Source organism: Eleginops maclovinus, chromosome 22 (genome assembly GCF_036324505.1).
Source record: "Eleginops maclovinus isolate JMC-PN-2008 ecotype Puerto Natales chromosome 22, JC_Emac_rtc_rv5, whole genome shotgun sequence".
Lineage (NCBI taxonomy): Eukaryota > Metazoa > Chordata > Actinopteri > Perciformes > Eleginopidae > Eleginops > Eleginops maclovinus.
The window spans coordinates 10,468,218-10,495,013 of record NC_086370.1 but is presented as its reverse complement, the minus strand read 5'-3'; the positions used below and the strand labels follow the sequence as shown (position 1 = coordinate 10,495,013).

Here is a 26,796-nt window from a genome sequence, read left to right as displayed (position 1 = left end):
CAACATATACGCTGTATCTGCTGTGCATATGACAAATAAAACCTTGAACCTTGAACCTCATTTTTGCAAAACACTCTACACCTTAAAACTTAAATCTAGCCTTGAACTTAAAAACATGTCTTTGGAGGATCACAAAAACAGTTGAATGTAACTTTTCCAAATGTGTTACCACTTTATAAAAAATATTTTCAGTCTTTTTAACTCATTTCAAAACCTAAGTGTAACCTTAACATTTTCAAACATGTCACCACTTTATACAAGATATCCTCACTCCCAAAAAAGTGTGAGGGCAAGCGCGCGCCGTGTCTGGAAGGGGACTAGATGTGAAGTGTCATGAACATGACAATGAACAGAGTTGTGCCCTATGCTGCATTGCATTTGCAAAAGATCAAATAGGCCAAAAATCTGTCAGTCATTTGTGCACGATGGGGACGTATGATGCCACCATGGCTGAACACTCGCTCCACTGGAGCACAGATGATGATGACGGAGATCATCTTGATGACCCTGATCTCTGGTGTGACTTAACCCTGGAAGAACAGCAAACGGTAGATGCTGCTATGGCAAAGAAACAGCCCCTGCAGTGTTTTGCGCATGCTCTTCCGCTGGTGGTGGGAGACTGTTTGTAAGAAACAAAAGTGGCATGTCCTTCTCTTTCCAAATTATCAAAACTTAGCTCATTGCTGCACAACATTCAAAGATGTGTTTGATAGTGAATTTGGGGAACAGAAAGGCGTCCCTGCTACAGTCAACACAAGATGGAACTCAACACTGAGGCAAGTAAAGGCAGTTCTCCAGTGTGATCATCTAAAGCTCTGTGCCATTCTAGAAAAGGCTGGGCATAAGGAGTTGTCACTCACACCACGAGAGTGGAATCTGTTGAAGGAGTTGGTGGACATCTTGAAGCCGTTTGGAGAGAATCATAAAGCGGTCCTTAAATCAACCTTAAACGTTCGTTTTCAAAGATGTGCAACTCACCGAGTGGTCACTGGTTAGTGGTGATGTTCCAAAACAAGGGTCTTAGCGAAATACAGTTTCTGTCGTGTTTAATTTGCCATTTTGTATTCCAAATATCAAGCGGAAGTTAATAGCCTATACTCAGTGAGGTATCTGAAAACATAGCTAGTTCCACAATAGCAACTAACACGGATGGAAACCAAATATTTCGCCGATATATTTTTTAAAAACAACTACGACCACCACTTACCACTCGGTGAGTTGCTCATCTTTGAAAACTAATGTTTAGGGTTGTTTTAAGGACAATGTTATGAATGCCTGTAGCCAACCATTCTGAAGCAGGGGGTGATTCCAAATGAGCTAAAAGCTGGAGACTGGACCCAATCGTCAACATTTCTATTTCATCCAAGACGACCCAGAAAGGGGGCTCAAAGTGCAAAATAGTGAACTTATCGATTAATGAACCCACAGGAGATACAGTTTAGCGTGATCGTAAGCCAAGGTGACGTTTACAGTCTCATATGTAGCTAGCTAGCAATTAGCCAATAAGCTAGTGTTGGCTTTCATTCAAAACTTACCGTTCTTTGTGCAACTTCAAATGTCGAACGAAGCTGGAAGTTGTCGCGTCTCCGTCTGTTATCTTCGTCCCGCCTGTTTTACAGACTGCAGTTCTTTTTTTGTTGACCACCTTACAGTTTTTAAATCCAAACGAAACTACCCGTGGTATCATTGTTGGCTACTTGGCGCCTTATAGTTTGTTCCGCCTCATTGGTTGTCCAGTACTTTGATTGGTTGGATGCTGTCAGTTCAAAACAACGTGGATCTAATTTGATTGGATGTCATGCCACACACGTTACGCACACAGATGCACACAGGTGCAAAGAGAGATAGCGCGGTCCATGTCAACATACTTTTTAATCTTTGGGTTTGGGGAAAGTAGCAAGTCTTTTCGAGTCAAAAGGGGCAAGTCCTAGTCCAAATGCGAGTCACTGATGTTAAAGTCCAAGTCCAAGTGCAAGTCCTTTTAGATTTTGTCAAGTCAAGTCTCAAGTCATCAAATTCATGACTCCAGTCTGACTCGAGTCCAAGTCATGTGATTTGAGTCCACAACTCTGATTCACAGCTAAACTACACAGTAAAATTGTCTGAGCACAAAGAGGTTAAGTAATAACCATACACCTTGAAGAGCTGTATAACAAAATACAAAACAAAAAAAAAGTCGTGTAAGGGGTCGTGTATGGAGAAATTGAGCACAAGCCCCAGGTGTGATAATTAGGTGCATTCATGGTCACTGCGATTCCTTAACACTGAAGGCCAACTTCACTTTGGAGACGACTGGCTGAGAGGACTGGCCATTTGCTCTGTTGGATTTGGATCAATAATGGCTTCATTGAAAGTAGCGGTCCGAGTTCGTCCATTGAACAAAAGGTAATTAATTCAACTGCTTATATGTTCTCCTTGAATCAACTCTAGTGCCACTCACGTTCACCTTTCCACAGAGAAAAGCAGTTATCATCCAAGGTGATAGTTCACATGAAGGGAAACTCTACTTCTATTTACAAGGTAGGCCTAAATATCAAAAATACTTTTGGGTTATACTGCATTTAACGTTTTTATTTGATTTTGTTTGTGTGTATTTTAATTTGTAGCCTTCACCTAATCGAGGGGATGAGTTGAAGGAAAAAGGCAAGACTTTCATATATGATTTCTCATACGATTCATCCAACAGAGGAAGACCCACATGTGTATCCCAGGAAAAGGTTTCTTTATTCTTCTGTTTACTACCTTAGCTGTTTCAACAATTTGAATTATTTGTATTGTATTGTTGGTAATTTAATTTATATTTTTACTTTTTTCCTGCTGCATCAGATCTTTCATGACTTGGGGTCTGATGTCCTGAAAGCTGCATTTGAGGGTTTCAACGCCTGTGTGTTTGCCTATGGCCAAACAGGCTCAGGAAAATCCTACACCATGATGGGTCACGCAGTAAGGCCTTCTCTCAGCTTTCTCAGCACTTTCACTAAGGTTAATGTGTCATTTTGGAAAATGTATCTTGAAACATTCATAGCTTTCCAAGTTGCATCTAAATGTGCCCTTTTAAAAAGAAAATTAGACCCTCAATATTCAGGGACACCCAGGATGTCACCAAATTCACTATAGAGCTTACATTGCAGAATACTCTAGCAGTGTTAACCCAGTGGGCTCATAGCACTGACTCCTCAACACATTACAAACTGATGGCAGTCTCATCAGAGGTCCCTCACAGTCTCTCCATTTATCTCCATGTTTCTCCCCACTAATCAGAAAATGTGATGAGGGCAGCATACCACGGCTTTTCTCTCCTCACCTTGCAAGGCAATGGACATTTCACATAACAAATGAGCTTTCTGCTTGTCTACCAGCAGACTTGTGCAAGGTCATCAGCAAAGCTGCTGTCAACATCCCAGATAATTATATATGGCTCTTAATGCTTACTATCTGTTACTTTGTAATTAAAACAAGAGGGCATGCAGCTCAGAGTGGAATTGCTTTTATGCTTCAGTAACTCCATATCAGATGATCTGTTGTTCAGCACTCTTTGTATGTGCTGAGTTGTCGTCACGTAATAGACACACACATATTTAAAAAACACAACAAGAGCAAAATTAAATTGTCATTTTTAAACAACACTGTTACACTAAACATTTCCAAAACAAGCTATAACAACGTTTAATTTGATTTGGTTTGATTTGATTTTTTTTATGTGCCAGGACGATAAAGGTTTAATCCCACAGATCTGTGAGGGCTTGTTCAGTGAGATATCTCATCGAGCAAAGGTTGATGCTGTGTCCTTCCGTACAGAGGTCAGGTAAGGGAACAAACATCCTTTGTTGTATATCAAACAGAAATATGAGTTACACATTACTTCCCAAATATAATAAAAAAGTGATCATAAATTAATTGATTGTCAATGTTTTCTTGTCGATAAAATTAGAAACAGTGTCATTTGAATGTTTGGTTTTAGTTGACAGGATACGGTAGTTATTAAAATGCTTTTTAAAAATTATACCTGATTCACATATAGTACATTTAGTGACTGTTTCATCATATGGCTTATTATTTGTATTGTTTACATCCTCCATAGGGCTCCAAATTCTCAACCAATTTGGTGAGGTGCATGATATTATAATGATTTTATGCTATTGAAAGCATTGAATAATAACAATATTGTGATAGGATGTGATTGAGGTCATGGCATAAACCTGTTTGAGAATAAAGTGCCATCGCTCCGTCAGTGTCACATTCTCATGAAGCCTAATTGCTCCATGCCTTCAATTGTTTTTGAGTCAGCCACTCAGAATAGTCTTTTTGCTTCTTGCACACACCCAATATTGATTGAAGTGCTCTGCCGAAACCTGCTTTGCATAATTTTTGTTTATTCATTGCCATTGCAAGGAGAGCAATGCATGCACAACACTTTGTCTTTAAAGCTACTGTGCATCTCTTTATAGAGACAAGAAAAATAGCAATTTGTTTTGTTTTCCTTTTGGTGCTTTGCCATCAATAACAGCACTGTAAACCTTCATTAATCTGTGCCTTTGTGGCCTTGTGTGCAATCTTGGAGACTGTATTTGCTTTTGTGTTTCTGTCTTGGTACCAGTTATTTGGAGATCTATAATGAACGTGTGCAGGACCTTCTCATCAAGAAAACTATACCGACATATGGAGGCTTGAGAGTGAGAGAGCACCCCAGGGATGGACCCTATGTAGAGCGTACGTTTTATTTGCCATCTCTTGTCTATGTTGTCTTCAGGAAAATCTAATGCAGACTAAAACTTGTGTGTAGATCTGTCCAAGTGTTTGGTTCAAAACCCCAATGAGATGGAGGACCTGATCAATCTTGGAAATGCCAACCGTACTACAGCCAGCACTGGCATGAACGACGCGAGCAGCCGCTCTCACGGCATCTTCACCATCAGGTTCACCCAGGTGAGCTGCTTGAACGTATCATTGCTGTCTCTTGTCAGTTTGAAAGCAAACTTTTTGGGTGTTTGTAAATGTTATCCCTTAGGAGCTGTAATTAACCTTGTTCAACTGTTTTTATGTAATGATAATTTTCAACTTGTTTTTTTCGTCTTCAAAGTCTTTTTTATTTTTCCATCTGAAGTAGCACTGTTGCCATTTCGCCTACAAGTATTCCCATGTGAAGTTGCCTCTTTTGAACTGGGGATTGCTCAGTAGTGTTATTTCATGCCACAGGCATGGTTTGATGAGGAGGTGCCACGTGAGACGCTGAGTAAGATCCACTTGGTGGACCTGGCAGGCAGCGAGAGAGCGGATAGTGCGCGCACCACAGGCACCAGGTTGAAGGAAGGCGCCAACATCAACAAATCCCTGGTCATCCTGGGCAGTGTGATCTCCGCTCTGGGTAAATGGCAGTTACAGCATTACTGACAAACCATGATACACCATCTTTTTCTGGTTTCCTGCTGATCCAATCAATAATTTTTATGCCAGGGCAGCAATTTCATTCACCATACCACACTAGTGGATGAAACCGCTGACCTAGTATAGAATACAATAATTCTCTATCTCTTATCAATCTACTCTTTTCAAAATAAAAGGCAGTTCTATTTGTTTCTTTATTGAGGTATTATTCCAAATAGTTGTAAATGAAAGGTATATTCTGTACACCCACCACCCAAAAACATGGATCTATAGACCTTGAGGAAAAACAGTCATTTGTTACTGGAGCTGTCCAGTTTCTCTGAGTCTGTGTTTTCTCTCTGTGTGATCTTCCAGCTGAACTTAATGTGGGAGGTCAGTCGACAAAAAAGAAGATCTTCATTCCTTACAGAGACTCTGTGCTGACATGGCTACTGAAAGACAGCCTGGGTGGAAACTCAGTGACTACTATGATCGCAAGTATGTGAACTCCACCTGACGGCAAGACATTTGAGACTGTTTCCAGTAAAGTGTGTGTCACCCTTTTTTATTCTTGCTCATATCTTCTTCCACAAAATCATGTGTTTTTAATTCTTTTTTTATCTTATCCTGTGTGCTTTCCTCCCTCCTCGTGGCAGCCATCTCCCCCGCCGATGTAAACTACCTGGAGACCCTGAGCACGTTGCGCTACGCTAGCCGAGCTAAAAACATAGTGAACTCTCCCACGGTGAACGAAGACGAAAACGTGAAGGTGATCAGAGAGCTGCGGGCAGAGGTTTCCAGACTCCGAGGGCTACTAGAAGAAGCCAATCAGGTCCTGCTTATGTTCAAGCTCACATAAAAGGCCATCAAGCACACATTGCGATATGAATGCTGATCACTGTTTTATGCAAAGGTTACATTGTAGGTTTGGCTGTCTTTTCACTACTACTCCAGGTTTGCCATGTGGAGCCATGTTCCTCTGTGAAGGTAGAGGAGGAGCTGCTTCAGAATGAGGCGAGGGTGAGTCATCGTCTGCCAAACACAAAATGTGGGGGAGGTTTTATGTCCCCACCCAGGTCCTACAACTGACCAAGGAGTGGACCAGCAAATGGGGCGAGACTTAGAGTATTTTGCAGGTAGAGCAACATTTATTATATTATATTAAAACAGTCTTTAAGTGTAGAAAAACAAGTGATTGCTTCGCACAACAGATGCACCATTGCACATAGGCACATTGTTTTATCATAAAAGACGAACGGGAAGTACAAATATTTTATTATTTATATTACAAGTATAACTACGTCCACCAAAACATACAGGCACTTCCACAATACCTTTTATCCTGAGTTTGATTCATCATCATTTATTGACATAAACTCCTCTTACAACCCATTGATTAAAGACAAAAGAGATGTATGCTTTGGTGCAAATACCCTTGGACCTATTTAACAGCAGTTAGTTTGACTCATAAACACCTGATACTGTTTGTTTTGTTGCTTGGAAATGTGCCCTTGTTTCTTATGTTCTTGTTGCCTGACTTGTTTTCTAGAACCCAATTTATTGATGTCGTAACAATTTTGTATTTCCTTTTTTCAAGTCCATACCACAATTTATTATTTGAAAAAAATAAATGTAAAACTGATTCCTTTTGAAGATTGGTACAGAAGGATATATGCAAGGGGAATAGAAAGTACTGAGTATATAAAGTGTGAATGTTTGCTCTGTAAATGTTAACAGTTGCCACTCAACAAAGCAGCAATTTTCCCAGCAGCAGTTTTGACAGATGTTGCTGCTTGCAGTAAAGACAACCTACCAGCTGGTGTCACTGCAAGTCTTGTAAACCACAGCCACTTCATGGAGTGTAAAGGCTAATGAGAATAGAGTCGACCTGACATTTAAATTTAATTTTCCATCTATTTAGGGTTTAAATGGCATCCAAAAGCTGAGTCCTTGTAATGATCGTGAAGTTAGTGTGCGTGACAGTGTTTGGGGAGACTGACAAAGAAAAACAGAACAGACGTGTCTTCTCTTTCAACCCAATATGGTGTCTCCAAGGCTGGGACTGGGTGGCAGCATCTTTTATAAGACCCCAAGCTGCAACAAAAAATGTCTCTGTGTGCCAACTGCAGAATTTACGCAAATTTTTTCCTCCTATTGAATTTGTGCCCAACCTCTCAAATAACACCAAATGTCATCTGTTGGGGACTCATTCTACTCTGCCAAGTAGCCTGTTGCATTATGCATTGAACTGTGAAGCGTGCCAGTCAGAAAGTATGCAGAGACATTTTGTCACGATCGTACATGCTTAACAGTTCCTTCTCTCGAGCAGATTTTTGGGTCTAAACTGGACATGGAAAGATTTGTACATTTCTGACTTCTGCACCCGAATGGCAGTGAAGTACATATTTAGGAAGCCATTGTGTTAGACGTTAAAATGCCCTACGCATGAATGTTGGCTATATATTCCTGTTGGATTTTTAACATTATGATACCGTATGATGTGATTAACAGGTAACATTAAGTGGTTTGACAGCCCTTTTATTTATGGAAGTGTATTTGATCTCATTAGCAGCTGTTGGCGCTCCTAATGAAAAGGTCTTGATTATTGACATATGGCACTTGTTTCTGACTATCCGACATATTAATTCCAGTAACAGTGTTGCAAGTCTGTTCACATAGTCAAGCACTGATGGCTTAATGCTCGGAGGCAACATCGTCCATCTCTGCTGGCTGAGCTGAAAAATATGCTTTATTTAGAGCTGTGCCCATACATGTAGAAGCACCGGTTATGATGTATGATGGAACGTGACACCCAGGCCACTGTACTGGTGACCAACTCTGTTGTTGCCGAAAGTCTAAGTGTTTGATAAATGACTTAATGGATTTGACATTTGTCTTGCTGTGCATTTGCGTTCTGCACAGACGTTAGAGGTGGTCTCTTTGCTCAGCTCAGGTCAGTACATAGTAGCACATCCAGCCCCATTTTTGAAGCCATTTCAAGATTCAGTACACATACCTTACAAACAACCTTAATTACATTTAGGGAATTTATTGAAAGTAGATTTTTCGTAACAAATGGCCTTGTGTATGGGGCTCTACATATTGCACGCTCTACATCTCTAACACATTAAATCGAGTTTTTCTTCTCCAACTCTTCCATTCTCATTTTTTTTCAGGGGGTTTAATTCAGTTAACGCTGCTCCTGAGAGCTAGATGAAAATTTCTGCCTGGGCCGGAAGGAGACAAGTTGACCAAGAGGGCTGTAAACAAAGTTTTTAATTCTGTATTCAAAGCAGATTTAGAATGCAAAGTTATTCATCGTCAGCTTCCCAGATTGGTTACAGGGCATGTGGGAAAGAAAAAGTAATTAATATGAGATGGATTCCACAGCAGCCTCTTACCAGACAGAGACGGCGACCAATTGAGAGAACAAAAAAGGCAGGAAGAGGGTAAAGTGAAATGTTGTTCTACTTCAGGGTTATACACACACACACACGCACACATTTTGTGAGTAGCTCTAGTTCACGAGTGCAGTTTGCTCCCCAGCCACCCTTTCAGGTCCCCTTTATAACACATTGGTGGGAGGAACCTCAATTTCAGTAAGATAAAATGAAACAAGGTTTCTTTGATCTTAGTGTTTTTTTTGTACTTCCCAAACACGCTGCAATCAGCACAAAGACGCAACTCGAGCCTTGAATGCTCTCAGCCTGGCTCTGTTTAATGTCAATTTACTTCATACTGTCAGCAGTTATACGTTTTCAGGTCCTTATTGCATTTCATGACCTTTTACATATTCTCATCAGCAACTCACCTTTTGATTGTTAACATGCCAGTAAAAGTCAGCTCCAAACTAGATCGACTTTTTCTTAAATTTAATTCATGAAAATCATATGGCCAATTCTGAAATGCACATTTTATAAATGCAATTCACGCATAAGGACTAAAATCTCCAACTGACGCCCTAATAATATATCAATTCTATTTATAAAAACCCAGTCTATTTTTCACATTCTTTAAACAAAGGAATAACACAGATTCCTTCTGTTAGTTACCATTGTGGAATATAACCAATTATTACAAACAAAAGCGTTCACGCCATTTAAAAAAACTGCCCATGTCATTGCCTTTCCCTTCATGCCCTTTCATTTGAACTTTTATAAAGAGCAATAATCTTGGGTATAAATGCAGCTCTTTCATGGAAATTAGCCTTTTTAATGTAACAGAAAGATTTAAATGCAGAAGTGTTTTTTCTTGGCCTGGGTTCAGTTTCTGCTTATCTGTTCTGTTGGCGATGGGCAGTCTGGAAGGAAGGATTAGTTGGGTTAGTGTGTTTTTTTAAATGAATATTAATAAAGGCAGGAACCTGAACTGTCAAAGTGCTGAGAAAAATCCATTAAAAATTCTGCCCAAACAGTGATGATGGCTTTAATGGGAGCCCAAATGCTGCCCAAGCCTGGCTGCTGGACTGGGCCACAGTTAATTACAGTATGTTCAACAGCTGCCTCCATCTCAAAGCAGACTTTTTTTTTTGTCCTCTTAGCACCCGCACACAGACAACACTGACTGACCGGGTGTGGTGAGGAGCAACTTTGTCTGTTTTTGTGTGTGGATGTTAGGACATCTCATCTGTTCCTGATGTCTGAGGACAGTGACACAGTGCATGAATCTGCCAGGCTGCTCTTCACCTTTTTAATGAAGTCTGTGAAGAATCCCTTTTAATTAAGTACAGGGGCTGAGGTCGATGCCGCTCCTTCTTCATTAGGAAAAAAAAGGATTTCTCACAACTGCCAATGAGTGAGGTGTTGCTGGTAGTGAACACGTCTCTCACTTCACCGCCCAATCTATACCAGGGAGTGTAGGAAGAGGTTGAAAGAGAGGGGAACTAGTTTATGCAGAGTGTTTCCTCTGAATCCTCCATATGAGAGATTTTCTGCTTTGCTTCTTAGGAAGATATTTATTTGATTTAATCCATGGCAATGTGAGGCATTAGTCCACCAGCTTAACAGAAGAATACTACTGATAGGGGCCACTCATGCTTGGGTAGACTGTGTTATTGAACCACAGCCATTGCCCTGGTAGGAAAAGGTTAGCGGCCTTGACACGTTGCCTTTTTATGGCTTAATTCAGAATGCCTTTTGAACCCAGTGGGTTGTCGAAGTCTGAGTATTTCATCTGTTGTTGAATAATTGGCAAATTAACTCTTCAACCAAGTCATTCTGTCTGCTGCCTGTCTGGTCTTTTCTAAAGCTTAACTCACAAGTCAGAAATAAAAATGTAATACCAAATGACTTCTTTTATACAAAGTTAAATGAATATCGCCCCTTGACAGACACGCATGCTGTAAGGTGGTGTGACTCAGGCTTTAACATTTCCTCTGCAACAATTGTTGGAGGCAGTGAAGCAGATCAGAGGTTTAAGTGTAGCTGTCCTGTGCTTTTTAGAAATGGCTTTCAAGGATTAAATCAATTTCTCTAGCTCTTATCGCATTTCTGTAGAGAGCTGCTGTAACACCATTAAATAGCTTTTTTTTATCAGGGGTTTCTGGACAAACAGTATGAAATGATTTTTTTTACGCAATCAGTCAAGTTTGAGCTCATGAAACTGTACTGTTGCTTGTGTGTCACTATTTAATCAATAGCCTATATGTGTGAAATATAGATATTGCATTTCTGTTTCTAAGATTTGGCGTTTATGTTAAACAAATGCCATGTTTTATTGGGGGAAATGATCAAATCCCTATGAAATAGTTTTGTAATGAGTCATTTTAGTACAGTTATTCACTGTCCTCAACAAATAATACTCAGTTTTTTGCCATGACATGCTTCAGTACGACCTTCCACGCAATACTCCCATCAGACACATTGTAAATGACACAGAACTACCTGAAGTTTGTTGCTGTTATCTAAAGTTGACATACTATATAAACTCGGGAGTATTCACATGCAGTGTTGATGGCTAGTCTCCATAAAGGCAATGGCGCATGTTATGCAACCCATCGTGTGTGTGTGTGTGGGCGGCAGCACTGCGTCTGTTTCACTCGCTGAACACAATGTACAGTTCGACTCTCGCCACGATAATCTGAATGATTTATGGTGTCTCTCTTGCCGTTAGCCACTCTGCCGCTTCACGTCGACACATGGTTGGAATGCCGCTATTCTGCCTGGCCTTCAGGCAAGGAAGAGCAGTCATAAAGAATTCAGTTTTCTGCTGGTTGCCATTAAATGTCTGTCAGCATTTTTATTTTATATTGTGCGCCATTCCTGCTACAGGCTATTGAACGAGTTTGTTCCCCTCCATGGTATATTCACTGCAGGACGAGACTGTGGCTCTGTGGAAGAAAGGCAGTGGAGTGCTCCTGGACTGCCAGTTGCCTCATCTCATTGGCATTGATGAAGACATGCTCTGCGACGGAATCGTCCTGTATTATCTGAAAGTGAATCTTTTGAACTTAATATAAAACGCAAATGATTCTAAATTTGTTTCAAATCATTAGAAGTCAAGGTCCATTGCTTCGGTTAATTGCCGAACGCCTTGCATATTGTATCATGACCTTTTCATCTTCACTGTAGGAGGGCAGAACGCTGATCGGGAGTGATGAAGCCTCATGCAGTCAGGGTATTGGTGAGTCAAGGATACTGCGATATGTTCCCAACAGCTCTGTTTTGTATTTAACTGACAATTAGCAGTATGTCTATGCTTTCATTTTTAATTGTATTGTAGTGCTTCATGGTCCTGGGCTCCTCGGTGAACACTGTGTGTTGGAGAACCGCGCTGGGACGGTGACTCTGATCCCGCGGGATGGTGTGCTGTGTTCAGTCAATGGCTCTGTGGTAACTGAGCCCTGCCAGCTGAATCAGGGTAAGTATTTTTACAAAGAATAATATGCTCCTGATATTTTTTAATGGACCTGAACGGAGGGGGGGAGGCATGCCTGTAATAAGGAAGATTTCTCATTCAGATTCCCAATTATTTGGCTGGTTGGATGCAATAACTTGTCCATTCATTTTGAATGCGGTGCTATGAGATCACTACATCACATCTGCAAATGAAATCCACTTTTATGTCCCTGGCACCCTCACGGCAGCACACACTCGGGGCATGAGTGGATTGTGAAAACAGCTCTCCACAGGGCAAATGCCATTTCTCTTACTAAACATTTTGAAGGGCGAGGGACCCCAGACAAAGCCCCAGGCCCTCCATTTAATTGGCAGATGGAGTTGATAGGCCCGACAGGTTTGAAGTGGGCCAGAGCATTAACCTTTCAAAGGACAGAGCGATCCTGAGCTGAAACTCTTGCCCACCTGAGCAGTCCCCGCTATCCGGGGCTGGAAGCTTTCCCCCGCTTACGACCTCCTCATCCACACTGCTTTGCTTTCCAGAGATAATAACTGCACACAGAATCAGGCGATGCAGGGCCAGGCTACCCTAGTCTCTTTTATAACCATTTCAATTTATCCAATATCCCCTACAGAAACGACTGCATCTGAAGCTATTTTCTTGAACAAATGATAGTCATTTTCAGTCGAACTGCAGCTGGAATCCATCACAGGCTGCCCTCTCAGGTGCTTTGTCACTCGTCAGAAGTCATTAGTAGTAGCGGGATTAGTATTTGCTGTGCGAAAAGAGGAGGTGAGGAATGAAGAGGAGACCTCAAGAAAATCTGTGGATGTGGGCATTTGAGTGCGAGTCTGATTTATAAACCTTAATATCACTTCAATTCTATAGCTTTACAAGACTGTTCAAGCTCCCTTGGACCATTTTCTCTGGTAAATCATCCCCCTGGTCTAGGTCACTGCCAATCGCATTGTGATTGGGTTCTTCATGGCAATTAATTCACTTTACCTCAACCGGGGAAAATGTTAGGAGAACTTTCTATGCAATTTGTCAACTTTTCCTCAAGTTCAGTGCAGAGACAGTTCACTGTAAGGTGAGTTCATGCATTATAGATATGGTGCCACACCTCCAAAGGTTACCTGGTAGACCATCAGCACCATTCCTAAAGGTTTCTTACTGCTGCCAGTCTTTCCTTGCACTGTATTGCATAATTCAATGTTTGGTGCTGCAAATATTAAGTTTCACTTGATAAATTAGTTGGTGATTTGTCTTTTTTTTCATGCTTTACCTCTTCTGTCCCCTCTAGGTGACATCACCAAGCTAGGAAGTGGAACATTACTCCGATTTAACCAGCCGACTGAAGCAGCCCAGCTCAGAGAGAAATGTCAGGTACAAACAGACCTATTGTGTTTTTTTTTCAAACCATCCTGATGTTTTTGTATAGCTGCTTTCAGAAAAGATGCTGCCTTTTTCTCCTGTTAATTTTGTAAAGCCAGTCAGCAACATGCACTTTGTTTCCATAACTACTAGCTGTAATATCTGCTTTCTTCAGCAAACGTGACTCATGTTCAACTTCACTCACACTTGCACTCCACATCAGAAACTCCACAATAACACCACCAGTGTGTGATCCATGCAGGTTTTTTCTGATCAGAATATAAACTTCTGCCTGCTTCTCGGCTGTTACTGCTTGTTTTTGCCTGTTTAGCATTAAACTCTACTCCTTTTGTTCTTATTAATTGGCTTATAAAAAAAACCCAGACCTGCATGCAGTGAACAATCTCTCCAAAATATTGAACTGTTTTCGACCTCAGATAAGTCTCTCTATGAAAGGAAGCCAGGTGCAGTTGCTTTAACACTTGCTGCTTTTCGCCCAGCCTGCAACAGCTCCCTCTTGGCTTTTATTCACTTTCATGTGTTTCTTAAAAACCCATTGTGTGTAAGGGCACCCTTTCTTCCAAGGAAACCAAAACCAGTGTTCCTCTGCAATAAGTTGTTTATGTTTAATTTAGATTGTCTAAATGGGTGTATGAATAATAAAACGTGTTCACAGATTAAAAGCAGAAGGAGTAGGATTTGCTAGTTACAGATTGCAAATGCATCATTTAAAGTTGGCCCTTCATCCCCGGTTCAATGACACTGCAAGCCACGTCACTGCTGTTAGGGTCAGGGTGTTTTCCTGCGGTTGCAAACCAGCCCCAGACTCACTCTCATTTTGAAACGTACATTGTCCAAATAATATTTATGTTTTTCAGAACCCAATGTCTGCCATTTTTTTCCAATATGGCATCTGGTTACTAAGTTCTTATAGGAAAGGTCAAATGCCCAGTGATGTTTGAAACACAGGAATTACAGAAAACAGGGCTAGGGTCACCGCAGATTAAAGGTATTTTGTGTATATACGTTTCTAAAGGAACATTTCTACTAATTTTACATTTTTAGGTGAAGAGGTTTGGAGTTAGTAAGCAATGGCAGAAAATCTAAAATGCTCAAACTTAAGAGGAAAGTTTCAAATGTTTTGATCCTGTATGCTGCAGGTCAACCACATGTTTATTGTTTGACAGTATCCAATCACACTAGGATTATTTGTTACATTGATAAATAGAAACAAATCTCTAGCTGAAGACCAATCTCAACTCCTTAAGATCACTTGTGTCTGTATTTTTTGGGTTTGGTTATTTGAGGTGAAATAATACAGTATCTGTAAGGTTGTCAATTTTTTAACGCCTACAGTATGATGATAAAGGGACATCCATCCATCCATCCATCTTCTCCCGCTTTTCCGTCAGGGTCGCGGAGGTAACAGCTCCAGCAGAGAGCCCCAAACTTTCCTTTCCCTGGCCACATCAACCAGCTCTGACTGGGGGATTCCAAGGCGCTCCCAGGCCAGTGAAGAGATATAATCCCTCCACCTGGTCCTAGGTCTACCCCTCGGTCTCTTCCCAGCTGGACGTGCCTGGAACACCTCCCTAGGGAGGCGCCCAGGTGGCATCCTCACTAGGTGCCCGAACCACCTCAACTGGCTCCTTTCAACGCGAAGGAGCAGCGGTTCTACTCCGAGTCCCTCCCGGATGACTGAACTTCTCACCTTATCCCTAAGGGAGATGCCAGCCACCCTGCGGAGAAATCCCATTTCGGCCGCTTGTATCCGCGATCTCGTTCTTTCGGTCATGACCCATCCTTCATGACCATAGGTGAGGGTAGGAACGAAGATGGCCCGGTAGACAGAGAGCTTTGCCTTCTGGCTCAGCTCTCTTTTCGTCACAACGGTGCGGCAAAGCGACTGCAGTACCGCTCCCGCTGCTCCGATTCTCCGGCCCATCTCACGCTCCATTGTTCCCTCACTCGAGAACAAGACCCCGAGATACTTGAACTCCTTCACTTGGGGTAAGGCTTCATTCCCTACCTGGAGTGGACAATCCATCGGTTTCCTGCTGAGAACCATGGCCTCAGATTTGGAGGTGCTGATCCTCATCCCAGCCGCTTCACACTCGGCCGCGAACCGATCCAGTGAGTGCTGAAGGTCACAGACCGATGAAGCCATTAGGACCACATCATCTGCAAAAAGCAGTGGTGCAATCCTTAGCCCACCGAACTGCAAACCCCCTCCCCCACGACTACGCCTCGAAATCCTGTCCATGAATATCACAAACAGGATTGGTGACAAAGCGCAGCCCTGGCGGAGGCCAACCCTCACCGGAAAACGGTCCGACGTGCTGCCGAGGACCCGGACACAGCTCTCGCTTTGGGAGTACAGAGATTGGATGGCCCTGAGCAAAGACCCCCTCACCCCATACTCCCGCAGCACCTCCCACAGTATCTCCCTGGGAACCCGGTCATACGCCTTCTCCAAATCCACAAAGCACATGTAGACCGGATGAGCGTACTCCCAGGCCCCCTCCAGGATCCTTGCGAGAGTGAAAAGCTGGTCCGTCGTTCCACGACCAGGACGAAAACCGCATTGTTCCTCTTCAATCTGAGGTTCGACAATCGGCCGGACCCTCCTTTCCAGCACCTTAGAGTAAACTTTCCCGGGGAGGCTGAGTAATGTGATGCCTCTGTAATTGGCACACACCCTCTGATCCCCCTTTTTAAAGAGAGGAACCACCACCCCGGTCTGCCACTCCTTCGGTACTGTTTCCGACTTCCACGCAATGTTGACGAGACGTGTCAACCATGACAGTCCCTCAACACCCAGAGCCTTCAGCATTTCTGGGCGGATCTCATCCACCCCCGGGGCTTTGCCACTGTGGAGCTGTTTAACTACCTCAGTGACTTCCCCCCGTGAGATTGGAATTGATCCCCCTTCATACTCCAGCTCTGCCTCTAACATAGAGTGCGGAGTTGTCGGATTCAGGAGTTCCTCAAAGTGTTCCTTCCACCGCCCTAACACACTATCAGTTGAGGTCAACAACGCCCCATCCTTACTGTACACAGCTTGGATGGTACCCTGCTTCCCCCTCCTGAGGTGTCGGACGGTTTTCCAGAACAACTTTGGTGCCGACCGAAAGTCCTTCTCCATGGCTTCTCCGAACTTCTCCCACACCCGCTGCTTTGCGTCGGCCACGGCTGATGCTGCTGCCCTTCGGGCCTGTCGATACCTTGCAACTGCGTCAGGAGTACCCAGGGATAACATATCCCGGAAGGCCTCCTTCTTCAGTCGGACGGCTTCCCTAACCACCGGTGTCCACCACGAGGTTCGAGGGTTACCGCCCCTTGAGGCACCTAAGACCTTGAGACCACAGCTCCCCGCCGCAGCTTCGGCAATAGAGGCTTTGAACACCGCCCACTCTGGTTCAATGTCCCCAGCCTCCACAGGGATGCCTGAAAAGCTCCGCCGGAGGTGTGAGTTGAAGGCTTCCTGGACATGGGACTCTTCCAGACGTTCCCAGTTCACCCGCACTACACGTTTGGGCTTACCAGGTCTGTCCAGAGGCTTCCCCCGCCACTCGACCCAACTCACCACCAGATGGTGATCAGTTGACAACTCCGCCCCTCTCTTCACCCGAGTGTCCAAAACATGCGGCCTCAGATCCGATGATACGATTACAAAATCGATCATGGACCTTCTGCCTAGGGTGCTCTGGTACCACGTACACTTATGAGCATCCTTATGTTCAAACATGGTGTTTGTTATGGCCAATCCATGACTAGCACAGAAGTCCAGTAACAAACCACCACTCCGGTTCAGATCAGGGGGGCCGTTCCTCCCAATCACGCCCCTCCAAGTGTCTCCATCATTGCCCACGTGTGCGTTGAAGTCTCCCAGCAAGACTAAGGAGTCCCCTTCAGGAGCCCCATACAGGACTTCTTTCAGGGTCTCCAAGAAGGCCGAATACTCTGAACTGCTGTTTGGTGCATAAGCACACACAACAGTCAGAGTTTTCCCCCCCATGACCCGCAGGCGTAGGGAGGCGACCCTCTCGTCCACTGGGGTAAACTCCAACAAAGCGGCACTCAACCGGGGGCTTGTGAGTATCCCCACACCCGCTCGGCGCCTCACACCTTGGGCAACTCCGGAGAAGAATAGAGTCCAACCCTTATCCAGAAGTAAGGTTCCAGAGCCGACGCTGTGCGTAGAAGTGAGCCCCACCAGATCCAGCTGGTAACGCTCCACCTCCCGCACAAGCTCCGGCTCCTTCCCCCCCAGAGAGGTGACATTCCACGTCCCCAAAGCCAACTTCTGTCGCCTGAGTCTGGTCCGTCGAGACCCTCTGCTTTCACTGCCACCCTTCTGGCAGCGCACCCGACCCCATCGTTGTTTCCCGTAGGTGGTGGGCCCGCGGGACGGAGAAGCGGAGGTGTTGCCCACGTTGCTTTTTCGGGCTGTGCCCGGCCGGGCTCCGTGGCAAGCCCGGCCACCAGACGCTCGCTGACGAGTCCTCCTTCTGGGCCTGGCTCCAGAAGGGGACCCCGGGCTTCCTCCGGGCCGGGTATCCTCGCTTCCAATGATGTTCATTCATGAAGTCTTTTTGAACCAATCTTAGTCTGGCCCCTTACCTGAGACCAATTTGCCATGGGAGACCCTACCAGGAACACAAGGTTCCAGACAACACAGCCCCCAGGTTCATCGGGGCACACAAACCTCTCCACCACGATAAGGTGCTGGTTCTCGGAAAGGATAAAGGGATATTCCAAACTAAATCTTACCAAATGTACTAAAAAAAAAACTAATTCGGTGAAGGAAAAGTTAGGTCAGACACTGAATGTGTCTGTGAGGAGCACTAGGGAAGCAGATTACATCAAGAAGCCAGTATGCAGGTTTCCAGGTTTGGTAGTTGCACAATCTGAAATTATTGCTACAACACTCGCATAACAATGCCTGTATTTTTAAAAAGTAAGTTCCAGTCTAGTATAATTTACTGCAACTCAAATTGAGTCTCATTTAAGCATTTCCTCTTGCTTTATTACATTTTATGTTGCAAAATGTATTCACACACCATTTTACTGATGCAGCTGTGCTTCTGTTTTCTGACAGCTCTCTGCATTATTGAAAATTGCACACCATTACAGCCAAGTAAAGTAGAGACATTCAGGACCCGCTGTGGTCCCGAGAAGAGTCTTTGTCATTCATTTTTAACATGGACCTCAAATGAGATGGTCTTAAGAGTTCTACATTTCCTCATATTAAAATATGCTCCCACACTGAAAAGCCCCCGTGTAATTCCGGTTTAAAACAGTATATTTCAAATGGAGCAATATAATAGTGCTAAATATTAAATGTGAAACCCCAAAATGGACCTAGTTATACATCAAATGTGCTTTTTCATTTTGGGAATATGTGAGTTTCGTGCGGTTTGCCCTCATTTGGAAGGGTTCGGATTATCTAGTTTTTGACATCCCTGTTAATGTTGTCAAAGCTCTTCAGTCCATCAAGTTAAGATTTGTGAGAAAAAGTTTGATGAATACTGACGACATACAGTATATACTATTAATTGAACCATTGCGTAACTGCAAATCAACTGCAGGCAGCTGTCACTCTTCTCACACTCGGCCAGATTTACATTTCACAGTGCTGTCTCATTCTGTTGTCTGCAGAGGGGGCTGCCGTCTGCCTTCAGCCTGCCCTTGACTGACATGTCGAACTCTACAGAGACTCTGTCCGAGGCGATGCTGCAAAACCCAGGGTGAGACGCATGCAGACATGTGTAATAGCTCTCAACTCTCTGTGACCCAAGCATAACTGAACCCTGTCCACCTCAATCTCCACACTGTGCCTGCTTATTGAGCAGTGTTCATCGGGCGCATGGACCAAATCAAAGCCATAAATCATCGCAGCATTTCTGTGAGGAGAGGTGGGAACATGCAAAAAAGCCATTTTGATGCTTAATGCTGAGCCAGTGGAAACCACAGCAGGAAAACTCAACTCCTACAGCCCAAGGGCGTGTCCAAAAAAGTCTCTTGTTTTGCAGGTAGGGAACTGCCCTGTGTCCCATTTCCAAAATAACTAATTCCCCTAAACTCCCACAATGCACAGTGAAGAAGAAGCAGTACTGATGGGGAGTGACATCATTTGTTGTCCCTCTTAGCAGATCCTTTTTACATTAGCTCTTAATCTTCATTCTTTTGAATTAGCATGGCCATAGCAGCAAATCTAAGTCCATATTTAAGTGTCCCAGCATCTATTAAGTGATAACGGCAGATGATATAAGCTCCTGATATAATTGTTTTTCTGTTATGTCACTAAATTCATGTCTTGAAATCAGTCATTTAGATCTAGCATATGTGGTTAATATCCAAAAAAGAATATGTTTACATTTGATTTGAACTGATTTTTGGATGTATCAAAACGTCTAGGTGTGTAAAAATCTCCAAATTGGCTGAAGGTAAAGTGTCAAGGTTTGTGTTTTGTATTGGGGAACCAATTATTTATGTGGCCTTTATCTGGATATTGCCACTAATTAACAATATTAAGTAAATATATATGAAAATAAAATTGAAATAAGCTATAATTACATCAAAATCCTATTCACAGTAGCTTTATCAAACAGTGACATATTTTCTTATGTCAGTTATGGTTCCTCACTATTATTTTATTACACTACAGCCTACCAAACCCTGAAAGGCACTGTGTTAATCTGACTGATCTTTATACCCTGCCACTGCCTTGGAACTGTGTGAGCGGTCATTGATCTGTCAGTGGCTCAGTGTTCATTGAATTAGTGCCCAAAATCCAATTCGCTCTCTAGTGATTCACCACGTACTGAAGAAAGTGAGCAATTTGAGACACCCCGAGTCTCATGATCTGATAACCCTCCCAGATTTTTTACAGCGTGTGGAGCTGCCTGACATGTAATTTCCCTCTTAGTGCAGTATCCCCGAAAAGCGGTGCTTCTGCTCAGGTGATTCATACTGCCTTCAGTCTGACACCTGTAAATATTGGTCGGACATTACTTGTATGTGAAAGTTTAAACACCTGAGTATTTAAAGGATAATCACAAGGCCGCAATTAGTCGAACACGCTCACTCTTTGTCCGAAAAGGGTTTGTGTGAAAGCGGTATAACAGAGCGGCGAAAAGATGAAGAATTGAAGTCAGGAGTCTATGCTTCACGGAGACTTAGACAGTTGATGGAAGTCTGTAGGCGTTAATGGCAGATTGGCAGCAGGACTCAACCTGTTTTTTTTTAGTTTTTTTTTTACAGTGTACATATACACTGAGGAAAACATGGAAGTACCACATTTAGCAAAATACACTGCTTATTCATTTTCCTTCATTTTTTTTGCTTCTCTCATTGCTTGGATATGTATTCCGTCCTTGTTCTGCTTGTTTTCTGTGTAGCATGAAATCCCTTGCAGCAAGGACAGAATTGATCTGTAAGTTTCCCCGATCATCTTGGAAATGAGCCTCAGTGAGAAAAAAAGAGCAAATACTTTAAATTCAAATGGTTGCTTTGGATATCTGCTCAGCTCTGGGAGTGACAGGAGATAACATTGAACCGACCTGCCGTTGCTTGAGGGGGTGCTCCTTTGCAACAAAGCAAGCCTACTATTATTGTCTACATCAGTTGGATCACAGACTTTCTCACTTGAGATTTGGGACAGGAAAAGGCTAACTGCATTAACAAAACATTCACTTCATATTTGTCTATTTATCCAGATGTTTGATTCACTGATCTATATTTATGAGATGTCAAGGAGCATTTATATCATCTGACTGCAGATTTCCTCATGTAGCCTTGTCTCTAAGCATAAGGTGTAGGAAACCAATTAAATTGAGCTTTTTATTTTGGAAACATGAGATGGAAATTCCTAGAAGAGTCAAGAGAAGGGCTTGGTTTGTCTGTTATTGCGAGGTCATATGCTTTTGTAATGTGCATTAATTCATGACCCCACTAAAGACACACTCATGTGCACAAGTAAAATTTGGTCCACTTTCCTTTTCAAATGGACTGTGTAACCAGAGCAAGGTTCAAATACTGCTCTTTCAAACCCAGCAGAGTAGGGACTCTGATAGCTCCCAGTGATGGAACGGGCTAGCTGGCGTTTGACCCATGCAGCTTTTAATGGCCACCTTAGTCTGAAAGTCCCTCATCTGACAACCCTCCCAGTATTTGCTAACTCTGGCCAGAAGGCCAAGTGGCGACTTTACTCTTGGCTGCCTTCTGACCACTGACAAGCTGTTATTATATGCAGGAATCCCCCTGAAATTGTGTTTTCACGCTGGTTAACATCCATCACTCTAGGAGCTCCTGTGCCACACCTCCAGCCACTAGCTTTAGTACAGATAGAAGAATCCTACCTAGAACAATTTAACTCTGAAGGCTGTGATTTTCATTTTTGTGTCACTTTACTTTAAAGCTCATCTTTTTAGTCAACCTCCCGTGTGTCTCTTTCAAATATCTGGGTTGGAGTTTCATAAAAAGGCCACAAAATGAGCTAGAAATGTATGCAATGAGATGTGATGCAGATGAAGGGATGTAGGACTTCTCTGTAAAATCTGTGTGGGTGTGCATGCACGATGTGATAAGTAGAAGGATGGAAGAGAAGCTCAACCAGCAGGAGGTGGAATGGCAGCAGGTCCAAGAAAACCTGAACAGACGCAACCGGGACATCAAAAGACTTTCAAAGGAAAACAGTAGGGCTCCCCATCAATCGAGAGCAGAAAGCAAGGCAACAGGGGCAGAGATGGAAGAGACTGGCAACGGGTAAGTTAGATGGAGGCGAACTGTGCTTTCTGTGGTGATGTTAATGAATCCTTATTTGTGTACCAGCAGTCATTCCACAGCAAGATCACTGTAAACCTCTGCATGAGAGCAAAATGGTATCAAGAAAAAGGTGGCTCGCTTCTTAGGCTAGAAATCTCAGATCAGTGTTCCGTCAATTTGTTCATGTGAGCAGACAAACATCTGCCAAGTGCAGGACATCCTCTGGACTGATCCTCAGGATCTGCAAAAAATCCTTTAATCACCAGGAGGACCTGGCCTGTGATCCCTCTTGTTGATGTTGTCAGTGCTTTAGCGCTCCCGCTTTCCTCCCTCACCGACCAGCCAAAGCCTCTGTTTACTGTCAGAAATCATTCTGAGCTGTATATTTGGTTTCTGCACCCCCCTCTAGGGCTGAAAATTGTATGTAAATCCTCAAATCAACATGCACAGATTCTATTTAATTTCACAGTTAGTAGAGTGACTCTAATCTCATCCAGCCATTTGGGCTGTTTGCTTTTCAAATCTAATGGAAGGTTTTGGTGAAGGTGGGGTTTGGGGGTTGTGCAGTCTTGTCTTTTGCCTGCAAACTGTTTGAAGTCCCCAGTGTCCCACCAAAGCAAATAGTTACATTTGCTTTGAAAAACAAAGAGGCTGGATTCATGGATAGGAACAAAAACAAAGATGTATTGTGCACACACCTCCCCATATCAAGACGCAACTTTTGTTCTCTAAAAGAAAATGAAAAGGTATTATTTAATTCTTGTCGCTTCACTGTGTCCCTTTTCAGCCAGATGGAAACGCAGTCTGCAGAGACAGCCGCGTCCAAAGTGCCACACAGCTGTCTTACCTCATCCACAATAGAGAAGCTCATGACTGCAGTATGTATTCACATTTTAATTTCAAAGCAATTCCCTCTCTTGATTAGATCTAAAGGAAATAAGGATTTTAATCAATGAGCCATGGGTATTTTATTAAATTACTTGTAATCGTTTTTAAAGATATTGAATGAGCTAATACTAAGTGAGCAAAAGGGAAAAATGTGTTCTGCAGTCTTTACCAAGTCACCGTGCAACTGAAGTACAAATCCCTTTTGTCTTTTGCAAAACAGAAAATGTCAATACCTTCCTACCCCACTTTCCAGCCAGGCCCAATCAGATTTTTATGAGGCATGAAATACTTTTTCCCTTGGCTTGTTGTGTTTGTTTATTATGCACATATTTTCCTTGAAACCCCTACAGGAAAGTGTAATAGCGTTTAAATGACAGTCACTTTACCAAAGCACATGGCAATGAGAACACTTTTGAAGTCGTTCTGTTTATACATGTACCTTGATGTTTTTCACTAAATTTTCCTTTGCATGTGTTAATGTATTCAAATATAATTGAATACATTAATAAAGAGTCCTTTTTAAATCGAGTGAAATGCTTATTTTAGTTGCTTGTCTGCAATGGCCGTGCTTAATTTTGTAGTGCATTGCATAAATTAAACAGGACTTTTTTGAATTACTCTGTACAGAAGTTTTAGTTCCTCAGCGATTCCTCTTTTCTCATCCATTTACACACTACAAACTAGGTCATACCTGAAAAAAATCCTGTCCCTCACACCAACATTCAGATGGATGGAGATGCACTACAGGATGGGATAAGCACCTGGGATGGCCAGGAGCAGGAGAGGGACTTGTGTCATAAATCAGGGCCGGGGCTCATGTCTGAGTGGCCACAGAGGAAAGCGAGAGAAGAGGTTTGGTCAGGGGATGCCAGCCTCCAGCAGACAAGTGTTCTGGGCCCAGGTGATGGATGTGGCACAGAGCCAGAGGGGAATGCTAACAAGATCAAAGGCGCCGTGGCTGACTGCTACAAGGAGAGACCCGACTCTGGTGGGAGCTCATTAAGCAGCATGTCCCACCTGCAGAGCAGCAGAGGAACTCGCTCCACGTCTGTGCTCCCACAGAACAGCCCTCATCCTCAGCTCGACATAAAGCCTCTCTGCAGTCAGGCAGCCCACTGTCCACTTGAGGAAACTATCTTCGAGGGCCAGTTTGACTGTGCAGAGATGGATGAATCTGGAGGTTTGCAGGGGTTTTCAACTGGGGTAGGGACTGCAGCAGCCACGATTCAACACTCAGGACTGGGCTCTTTGGTCAGCAGAGTAACTTGGTTGGTCCAGGGTGCAGGGCGTCTCCTGTGGAGCTCTCCCACAGTATTGCAGCAGGTCAGGAAAGAGGGTGTACAGCATGTTGGGGCCCGCTTGTCTAGTCAAGTTGTCTCTCTAGTCAGGGAGGGTCAATATATGTCTTTAGTGAAGGAGAGCAAGGTCTTCTCTCTGGTAAAGGATAGTCACATTTTCTCCATGGTGAAAGATCTTTCTCTCACACAGCACATTCACACAGAGTTGACTCGATACCTTCAGCATGAGGAAGAAGTAAAGATAAGTCGGAGCTGCATTAATAGTGACGCATTAAAAAATGTAAGCAAGGTAGAAGAAATGCCAAATGACATTAAGCTAATTCCACAACATACGTCGACAAGGAATAACAGTATAGAGGATCTGCAGTTACCACAAGAGCAAGTCAAACCTGTTATTCATGTAAAACAAGGACACACACTATCTACAGAGCTGTTACCAGTGAAACATATAAGTAACCCAGAGGTTACCGGTTCACCTGAAGAAGACGATCAAGCATTGGAGAACTCAATAAATGTCCACAACACAAACAACGTCCAAATCTTTAGTCAGACGCTCATCTCCACCTCAGTGCACAACTCCCAGAAGATTTTAGCTCTCTATTGGCTGAATGTTGCCAAGTGCAGCCAACCCGAGCCTCGCCCCGCCCTCCTGGTCCTGGCAGAGACTGGCCTCTTCACCCTGACTGCTGACTCCGGGCACCTGGTTTTGTTCCATCAGCTCCCGTTGTTGCAGCTGAAAGAGGTGCAGATAGGCTTAGCAGGCCACAGTCTGCGTTTGATGGGCTCCACAGAGGAGAGCATCCTGGGTGTCTACACCCACAGCCAGCACCTTACCAAAGACCTGTGCTCGGCCATACTTGGTGTTATCTGCCCCGGGGATAGCAGGGTGTCTCGGCACCCGCTGCTTCATGGAGACTTGATGAGGCTGTCGTTAGACTGGCAGGCATCTGTGCCTGACCTGTTGCTGGACGCTGGATTAAAGGTCTGCTGCCAGTTTCAGAAAAGTCTGGCTGATCTGGTGTACTTTCTCCATTGTAACATGGATGAAGGAACAGTATCCCTAGGCGAAGTGCAGATACTGCTGTACACGGGTGTAGGGGTGCGGATCAGTCCCAGTAACTACACTGAGCCCCTGGCCCAGCTTTTACTGACTGACACCCACCTCGGCCTGGTGCAGGAGGATGCTGTCTTTCACCCGACTCCACGCTCTGTCAGGACGGAGCCCTGCCGTCCCCAATTCAATGACTTAACTCTCCGTCAGTGCTCAGATGTGCGCTGCGTGCTGGTGCATGATGAAGACGAGCGCGGTGCTGTCAGTCTGGATGTAATCTTGGCGAATGTGAGGGGCAGGGGTCACCCTGAAAGCGTGACTAAGGCAGCTACCCCGTCTGCACACGCTTCAAATTCATCTCCGCATACCGAAGTGTGGAAATTAACTTTCAGTTGCTCCTCTGAGGCCGCTTTCCTGATTAAGCACTTGTCAAATGTCTGATCAAGGACTGAACAGCCAGTAATGAACAGCCCGGCATGAAAACTCTCAATCACAGGGAGCAAAAGTGCATCCAAACCAGACAATGCAGAGGACAGCTTCACTGCAAAATGACAGTTAAGCTGTGAACTATTTTGAAGTTTCCATTTTGATTTGTTTTTCTTAAAGTTTGTCATTTTAATAATACATGGCTTTTGCACTTTTATCTTTCAACCCCTTGAATTTCTTTGTTCTTGATAGTTTTTGTTCTTTAACAATTAGCCCCCTATTATTATTTTTGTCAAAGGTTGTCAGTTTAATGTGGGATGATAAAAATAATTATTTTGACATTCAGGATTAAAAACCTGTTTGTCCTGGTTTTGTTTGTTTCACAGGTATTGTAACATCTTTAAAAAGGGATTTTAGAAAAATCCTACCAAATACTCTCACTGCAATGGTTACTTTAAACTGTATGTATATGTCAAGATGTTGCCAATTTCAAATATTTTACATACAAATAAAGTATTTTGTTTTAAATAAAAGAATGCTCAATCCAATACTTCTCTTTAGTTGTGTTGACCATAAGCTCTGATAGTTGATCTTTTACTCAAAAACAAAGAATTCAGAGTCTGATGCATTTCACTGCTTTGTCTAATATGCTGTCTTGCTATCATTTCCATCAGGCTTTCTTTCTCTTCCTACTCTCTTATCTGTTGTGAGCTTTGGCGTTGGCTGCTAATTTTACTTGCAGCCTCCTCCTCAGTGTCTAGGACTCTGCACACATTTTTATTCTTATCT

At 43.3% G+C, this 26,796-nt stretch overlaps 1 protein-coding gene across 1 annotated transcript; it reads left to right on the top strand.

Moving 5' to 3' along the window:
• Positions 1 to 2,295: 2,295 nt before the first annotated feature.
• On the top strand, positions 2,296 to 26,555 carry kif16bb (kinesin family member 16Bb). Its single transcript, XM_063874237.1, is given in 20 exon segments — positions 2,296 to 2,385; positions 2,457 to 2,520; positions 2,607 to 2,717; positions 2,827 to 2,943; positions 3,708 to 3,805; positions 4,598 to 4,710; positions 4,784 to 4,926; positions 5,197 to 5,365; positions 5,740 to 5,862; positions 6,021 to 6,196; positions 6,319 to 6,384; positions 6,441 to 6,500; positions 11,678 to 11,797; positions 11,934 to 11,985; positions 12,085 to 12,222; positions 13,505 to 13,587; positions 19,237 to 19,325; positions 22,168 to 22,344; positions 23,132 to 23,222; positions 23,917 to 26,555. Coding segments are annotated over 20 exon segments (4,143 nt in total). The 5' UTR covers positions 2,296 to 2,338; the 3' UTR covers positions 26,023 to 26,555.
• The last annotated feature ends 241 nt before the right edge of the window (positions 26,556 to 26,796 follow it).